A 9,004-nucleotide genomic window follows, 5' to 3' on the forward strand; every position below is an offset into this window, starting at 1 on the left:
GAGCATCTCTGCAGTGATTCCTGATGGGCCTGGGGCTTTCCCTGTCTTCACACTCTTCATTGCTTTATGTACCAAGGTACTGTCAATTAGGATAACTGGTCCCTCTGTTGGGTCGACATTCGGCAGACTCTCGTTTTCCCATTCATTCTCTTTATTAAGCAACCTTTCATAGTGGCGTCTCCAAACCTTTCTCTTTGCAGTCTCGTTTAGTACAAGTGAGCCATCATCCAAGCGGACACATTCCTCTCCTATGACATCACGATTCTCTCTGACACACTGTCTTGTAACATGAAATACTTCAAGTCTTTGGTCCTCACGGCGCAGAACATTGGCAAATTTTTTCTTATCTGCTTCCCTTCTGGCTAAATAAACCTGTCTCTTAGCTTCCCTTCTGGCTAAATAAACCTGTCTCTTAGCTTCCCTTCTGGCAGTCTGATACAATTCCCTGCTACCTCCGTTCTTCCAGTCCTTCCAAGCCTGTTTATTTTGTCTAATAGTCCTGTCAACCACATTGTTCCACCATCACGTTACTTTGGGTCGAGAGGGTACTTTGCACCATCCACAGATCTCGTCAGTGTCTCTCAGCCGGTTGTCCCATAAAATCCTCCAGTTGTCTTCCACATCATGTGATGCTATATCCCCTTGTATTTCGTCGAAGGCTTTGAGTAACCTATCTCTAAATCTCTTTCCATTTGTAGGATCTTTAAGCTTCCAGACCCTTCTCCTCCAAGCTGGTCTACTTCTGGGCATCCATTTAGCCATGATCCTGAAGGTGCTAACTACTAATCTGTATTGAGGGGTACATTCTTCGCCTGGGAAGGTTTTGGCATTTATAAGCAGTCTTCTTTCCCTTTTTCTGGCGAGGATGTAGTCAATTTGGCTAGTGTGTCTGCTGGAACGGTAGGTGACTAGGTGACAGGCAGGTTTCCTGAAGTTGGTATTGCAAACCATAAGATCATTTGCATCACAGAACTCCAGTAGTCTGGTTCCCTCCTCATTGCGAGAACCAAAGCCATAGCTTCCATGTACAGCATGGAAGCCTCCTGCATGTTGTCCAACATGTCCATTGAAATCACCAGCCACAAAGAGAAGGTCCCTGTTATTCGTCAACGAGGTAGTCTGCAAGAGGGTGTCATAAAATTGGTCTTTCTGCGCATCCGGTAGCCCCGGTTGAGGGGCATATGCCAAGATAACAGTAGCTAACCTATGGTGAAGCACTTATCTAATCTTAAGTACTCTGACACAGGCAGACTGTATGACGCATGTGTACGAACAGCCATGCTACATGGCAGTGAAACATGGGCTGTGACTGCTGAGGACATGTGTAATGGACTTTCGAGCGAAATCGTTGCCAGTGCCCCTGGACTGGCACTTGCGCGGGTGACACATAAAATACACCATTTGAGCATGGCTGTTGCCAGTACCGCCTGACTGGCCTTCGTGCCGGTGGCACGTAAAAGCACCCACTACACTCTCAGAGTGGTTGGCATTAGGAAGGGCATCCAGCTGTAGAAACTCTGCCAAATCAGATTGGAGCCTGGTGTAGCCATCCGGTTTCACCAGTCCTCAGTCAAATCGTCCAACCCATGCTAGCATGGAAAGCAGACATTAAATGAGGATGATGATGATGATATATATATATAGAAGAAAATGGATATAACATTGGGAAACTCGTGGTTTTTACTGGTATGTCTTTAATTAAATAGATAACAAAGAAGGAAGAAGCAGAGATGAGGGTAGCATTTATGATCATTTCAATTTACTGGTTTAAGTAAATCTCTTCAGAATGCGAATATAGATAGATGCATTGTTTAGGATGCGAAAATAATTGATACATATGTGATGGTGATGTAAACAAAAGTGTTAGTTCTTGCATTAAATTTTGTTCTTGCACTGGTAAATTCACTGGGTAGAGGTTTGCTTGTGGTAGATTAGTTAGTTTCATTGGGTAATTAGGGCTGGGTGAGTATTATTTAGGTGCGGGTTTCCTAGTTAAGCACATTTTTTTTGCACGTGTGTATTCAATTTTTAATATTTTACGATTAGTTGTCACTGCGGGTGAGGGGGGTGTAGGTGAAGGGTAACTCTAACAAGGTGAAAAGGGAGCTAACTCATACCAAATTTTGTGTGGTTTGAAAATGTGTTATGGCTAATAATTGTGTTATTGCTAGAGTTTAGGAAGTTCTTAGTGCTAGGATTCTCAGATATAATGCGCACCTATCGAGCTTCCGAAATAGGAATAAGGCTAACTCAACAGGGCTAAGTACATACATTTGGGAACTTAAGGCAAAAAAGAAATAGATTTTAACTTAAACTGGCGTATACTCACAAAAACAACCTCCTACAACACCACAAATAGACGCTGTGATCTCCGCTTATGTCTAAGCAAACACTTCTCAACAGATTTTGTCTTTGCATGGACCTTTATGTATTTTCGAAATACCAGTAGAATGACCTCTCTTGTCTTCATGCAAGCCTCTATGCCTTTATAATCCCAAACTAGAATACTCCTCTAAGTCTAATTAACTAGGAAACACATTAAACACTTACACACAAATAGTCACTCCACAAACCCACTCGCCCCAACATTTCATAATAATACACTTTGCAAATACATAGGACCCCTCCTAGCACTAAGAACTTCCTAAACTCTAGCAATAAAACAATTATTTACCATAACAAATTTTCAAATCACCCAAAATTTGGTATGAGTTAGCTCCCTTTTCACCCTGTTAGAGTTACCCCGTCTCCTACACCACCGGTGACAACTAATCACAAAATATAAAAAATTGAATACACACGTGCGAAAAAAATGTGTTTAATTAAACTAGGAAACCCGCACCTAAATAATACTCACCCTGCCCTAATTACCCAACGAAACTAACTAATCTACCACAAGCAAACCTCTACCCAGTGAATTTACCAGCACAAGAACAAAATTTAATGCTAGAATTACCACTTTTGTTTATATTACCATCAATTATTTGTATCAAATATGTATCAATTATTTTCGCATCCTAAACAATGCATCTATCTATATTCGCATTCTGAAGAGATTTACTTAAACCAGTAAATTGAAATGATTGTAAATGCTACCTTCTTCCTTCTTTGTTACCTAATTAATTAAAGACATACCAGCGAAAACCACGAGTTTCCCAATGTTATTATATCCATTTTCTTCTCGTATATAACCTAAACTTTGGTTTACCAACCGAATCACCTGCTACTGTAACACCTTACAAAAGACTGTACCTACACAAGTAACAACCAGGAGCGACTCTGGATTTAATTATCCCTTAGAGGTATTAAACCCCTCTAACTGATACCTACACTATATATAAATATACATATTTAAAAAAATGTTGGCTTTTCCCTATGCATAGGACTCAAAACCACATCCCCTTGTTTACGCAACTGTGTTACTGATTACACCAGTGAACTAACCTGCATTTTCCTGCCAAATTGGAGAACTATATTAGTTTGTAGTTTTTTGTGTAATATATATAAAATATTCTTGAACACATGAATTCACATAAAGAATGTTGCAAACCAAATACAAAAATTGAATATGTATGATGATGATATATATATGTGTGTGTGTGTGTGTGTGTGTGTGTGTATATATATATATATATAAACAAACAGGTTTTTTTCCTATTTGCCTTCTTCTTTTCTCAGGTTTCTGTACCAGTACATGTTGCAAAGATTCTTACCTATCCGGAGAGAGTAAACAAAGCTAATATTCTCATGCTGAAAAAAATGGTAACAAATGGACCAGATCATCATCCAGGGGCAAACTTCATTGAACAACGAGGGACCAAAGTTAAAAAGTAAACCATTTTTATTATTATAATATTCATGTTGTTAATCTCCTCTGGCTACAGAATTTATGTGTAACAGAAGTGATTGAGCACTAAACTAAATGGCTTATAATTTTAAGTTGCCACCTATAATCTGAATTCAGATGCCTTTGAAGTCAGTTTTGTCTTTCTTTATTTTTGGAAGTTAATTAAATAAGTACCACTAACACAGAGTGCACTATTTAATGTGCTGTTTCCTTTCATAAAACTTGGTGTTATGGCAGATAGATGAAACCATGTTTTTTAATTGTGCTTCAGGTTGACCATCATAGCCTACTGACTGGAATTTATGTCCATTTCTCTGTGTTAATGTAGGTTAGATGAATATGTTATTGAAGCTTTGTTTTATAACTAGATGTTTTTTTTCATGCTAATGCATGTCTATTTTTCAAGTAAGGGACCTTCCACACAAATTTAAAGTGAGCAGATAACTTATTGACAGTAGAAGTAACAACAACATTACTTACATGTCATGATTTTTGAATAAGTAACTACAAGTGTAAAAAAAAAATAACACACACACATACACGCGTGCACACACACACACATACACGTGCACACACACACACATACACGTGCACACACACACACACACACACTGGTTTGAATCTTATCACTTGTGGGTATCAGCTGGGTAGCTCCCAACATGTAATTGGTTAGTGGTTAACGCTGTGGGAATACTAATGAATTAATGATTTATTGTATCGCCATTTTTATCGCAAGATTAAGAACGACTGTTTAATGACATTAAGTACTTTGCAACTCTGATCTCAGTAGTAATATTTGTTACACATGTCAAGTCTTAAAAAAAATCAATAATATTAATACACAAACTTGTTGTTTTTGTATGTAGTACCTGTAGTGTGTGTCACACTTAGTTTAAAGAAAGAAGTGAGTGGCAAAGCAGGAGAGAGGAGGACAGAGAGGAAGTGAGAGAGAAAAAGAAAGAGAGTGAGAAAGAAAAAGAGAGTGCAGGAGACAGTGAGTGGTGACAGCGTTCATTTTATGTTTTTAAATGTTTATCACATTGCAAGAAAAGTAGATAGGTAAATCGAAAGAAAAGTTGATGTATAGATCTATACACACATTGTTAAATCAAAGACAAATTACTACAACAAATACTGGATGTCACTTTCACTTTTCATTACCACACGAGGATAAAATTAACTTACAAGTGGCTGAGTACTCCACAGACATGCATACCATTAACATAGTTCTCAGGGAGATTTAGCCTCACACAGAATATGACACGGCTGGCCCCTTTCAGTTACAACTACAACTCATTTTGGCCAGCTGAGTGGACTGGAGCAAGTTAAACCTTCAAGTGGTTGGAAGAAAACAAAAACAGATCCTATATAGGGGCAGGGAAATCTTTTTAGTCATTAGGGTCTCTAGGGGTGTTAATCCAGTCCTAACAGTGGCATTTGTGGGTTTCACAGATCCGGAGGCTAAGCCCCCAGATAAACACCAATGTGCAGGCTGTTGTTATCAAACTGAGCATGAGTCGAGGGCAAATACACAACAGAATAGCAATTATTTCATCTTAGCTTTCACTGCTTATACTAAACACATGACATTTTTCCCTTATGATATGGAACATTTCCTATTCTTTCACTCTTTTTAAATAATGGCACTTTGTTGCTTACTATGATGAGGTTCCCGTTTATCTGATCAATGGAACAGTCTGCTCATAAAATTAATGCACAAGTGGCTGAGTACTCCACAGACATATATACCATAACATAGTTCTTAGAGAGATTCGACCTCGCACAAAATGTGACAAGGCTGGTCCCTTTGAATTACAGCTACAACTCATTTTTGCCAGCTGAGTGGACTGCAGCAGGGTGAAGTAGACTACTTTGCTCAAGAACACAGCACGCCATTGGGAATTGTACTCATGACTTTATGATCATGGCCAAATACTCTTAACCACTGAGCCAACTGTAGAGAAAAAAGAGTGAAGTGACAGAGACAGAGAAAGGAAAGCCTCAGTCATTTACAATGACATTTAGACTGAAATACGATTGATCTTTTCTAGCTTCTTTACTTTTAACAATGAAGAAGAGGGAAAGACATTTAGTAATGAATAGAACGTAAACACCTAAAAGAGATTATATGTTAATATGGAATAAAATATTTTTTATTTAATTTGTCATACGATTGTTTCATACAGAAAGACAAATTCATTTTAAGAATCTGAGTTGTCAAAGAGTACTCATCAGTAGCACAATAAGAAAAAAATAAGAAGAACTGAATAAAGAAAAAAGGGGGACTTTAGAATTACATGGGTATGGTGTTCTTACTAATTTTTGTAACGTGTAATTGGTCTTGGAGTCACGTCTATTTAAAACACGACTATCGGGTAACAGTTAGGTGATGATATATATATGATATACAAATATAGGTAACTTTCTTTCTATAGATTAGTATAATTTTAAACTCCCATATAAGAAGTAAGAAGCAAGTGGTGTTGAAAAAAAGAATATCCAAATAAGGAAGTACAGAATTTTAAATACTGGAGACTGAAATTTATATTTAACCATTAATAATCATTACGGCTTCTTTATAAATTAGAAAAATGTTTAAAAGCAATCATAAATGGTTAGTGGTATACAAACTTTATAATAGAAAGTTTTATGTAAATAATGTCAGAATTATAGAAGGAGATAAGTGGATATTAGAGAAAGTAGTCGAAACAGTAACATAACGATATAAAAAAGTATAAAAATTATAAGAATAATAAATAAAATATGAAGATGAGATATTTTACTTATAATGTCCGCTGCTAAAACTATAAATCATCTATGGAATAATATATAGAAAAATTCATATATCGAAAAGATTTGAGAATAAGTTAAGAGAAAGTAAATATTTTTGAATATTGACTAATGTAGGGGAGATAATAGATAAGGGAGAAAAAAATGACCTAGTTTATGTCTGCTATGGAGATTGCAAAAATTAAAAATATTGAAATATATGTAGATGAATATGCTTACACAAAAAAAAAGGTTTTTGTGTCATACTTAGTTATAAATATAACTAGTCGACGTACCTGGTAATTCCCAGAAAAACCAGGACTTATCCCTTGGTTCCATTCTCATAATTGTTTCACTAATCCAATAACAATACAAAGTATTTAGCCCTTAAAACAGTTTATATGCATTTACAGAGAATACCAAACTGTCTTACATAGGATCTTGTTTTTAGGAATTCCCAATAAGTTATGAATACCCAAATTGTGGAAATCACTTGCATAATAACATGAAATTTGTTACTCAACAGTAAAAATTCAAATAAAGTAGTTCCGATAAGGGCTTTAATGCGATCCCAGAGTATATAGAACTCAGGAGGAAATACCAATAAGGTATGTATACTAAAAATCGTGAAGCATGTTACATAATAACAGGCTAATTGTATATGAGATAATAACAATCCAAAGTAAATAACTCTGAAAAGGGCTTTTGTGCGTTCCCAGAGAATATTACCCTCAGCGGAGCTAGTGTTGGTATATTTGTGAATAAGTCACTCACCGAAAAGTTTTTGTGTCATACATAGTTATATATATAACTAGTCAATGCACCTGGTAATTCCCAGAAAATACTGTCTTAGGGGCACTAGTATTGAAATAGATTTACAATGAATGTAGAAATAGACTGACATTTAGTTTTATAGTAGACATACAAATAAATTTGCATGTAGACTAAAAAATAAAATAACATGTAGATTATAAATATATTTGCAACACTTACAAATATTACAGTTAAATAATAAGGCCCTTTGATTCTAGTCCTTGCTTTCACGCCTGAAACTTCTCCTCTAGTTCTGATAGTGACTCAGCAATTAGTGCAAGGTCATCAGCATAGAGGAGCTCCCAGGGGCATCCTGTCTTGAATTCCTCTGTTATTGCCTGGAGGACTATGATAAATAAGAGGCAGCTGAGGACTGAACCTTGGTGGACCCCTACCTCTACCCAGAATTCTTCACTGTACTCGTTGCCAACCCTCACCTTACTGACAGCGTCTCTGTACATGGCTCGCACAGCTCTCACTAACCATTTTTCTATCCCTAGTTTCCTCATTAGTTTCCCCAGATAAGGGATCGGGGGACCCTGTCAAAGGCTTTCTCCATGTCAACGAAAGCCAGGTACAGAGGTTTATCCTTGGCTAGGTATTTCTCCTGCAACTGTCTCACTAGAAATAAGGCATCAGTAGTGCTTTTACCTGGCACAAACCCAAACTGCATCTCATCTAAATTGATTTGCTCCCTAATTAGTTGGGCTATGACCCTCTACGTGACCATCATTACCTGATCCAACAACTTGATACCTTTAATTATTCGTATCTAAAGCATCACCTTTACCTTTGTAGCAGTTGACTATGATGCTGCTACACCAGTCATTGTGTATGACTCCTTCGTGTATCACCTGGTTAACTATAGGGGTGACGAGGCTATAGCCGACACTGCCAGGTATTTTGAGCATCTCTGCAGTGATTCCTGATGGCTGGGGGCTTTCCCTGTCTTCATACTCTTAATTGCTTTATCTACTTTGGTACTGTCAACTCAGATAGCTGATCCCTGTGTTGGGTTGACATTCGCAGACTCTCTTTCTCCCATTCATTCTTTTTATTGAGCAATATTTCGCAGTGGCGTCTCCAAACCTCTTTCTTTGCAGCCTCATTTAGTGCAAGTGAACCATCATGCATGCGGATACATTTCTCTCCTCCGACTTCACAATTCTCTCTCACACACTGTCTTGTAACACGAAATACCTCAAGTCTTTGGTCCTCACGGTGCAGAAAATTGGCAAATTTTTTCTTATCTGCTTCCCCTCTGGCTAAATAAACCTGTTACCTAGCTTCCCTTCTGGCAGTCTGATATAATTCCCTGCTACTACCGTTCTTCCAGTCCTTCCAAGCCTGTTTCTTTCGTCTAATAGCCTTGTCAACAACATTGTTCCACCACCACGTTATTTTGGGTCGAGAAGGTACTTTGCACCATCCACAGATCAGTGGCCCTCAGCAGATTGTCTCGTAGAAACCTCCAGTTGTCTTCTACATTGTGTGAAGCTATATCCCCTTCTATTTCGTCAAAGGCTTCGAGTAATAAGCCTCTAAATCTCTGTCCATTCGTAGGATCTTTAGGCT

At 37.6% G+C, this 9,004-nt stretch overlaps 1 protein-coding gene across 2 annotated transcripts in view; it reads left to right on the plus strand.

Moving 5' to 3' along the window:
* Nucleotides 1-9,004, plus strand: part of LOC106870739 (DNA-directed RNA polymerase III subunit RPC1) — a 212,730-nt gene that overhangs the window by 87,494 nt on the left and 116,232 nt on the right. For both annotated transcript variants that reach the window (XM_052969556.1, XM_052969557.1), the window contains one exon: nucleotides 3,679-3,830. In XM_052969556.1, coding sequence (XP_052825516.1) covers nucleotides 3,679-3,830 — 152 coding nt within the window. The remainder of the gene's footprint in view (nucleotides 1-3,678; nucleotides 3,831-9,004) is intronic.

This window comes from Octopus bimaculoides, chromosome 7 (genome assembly GCF_001194135.2).
Source record: "Octopus bimaculoides isolate UCB-OBI-ISO-001 chromosome 7, ASM119413v2, whole genome shotgun sequence".
Taxonomy (NCBI): domain Eukaryota; kingdom Metazoa; phylum Mollusca; class Cephalopoda; order Octopoda; family Octopodidae; genus Octopus; species Octopus bimaculoides.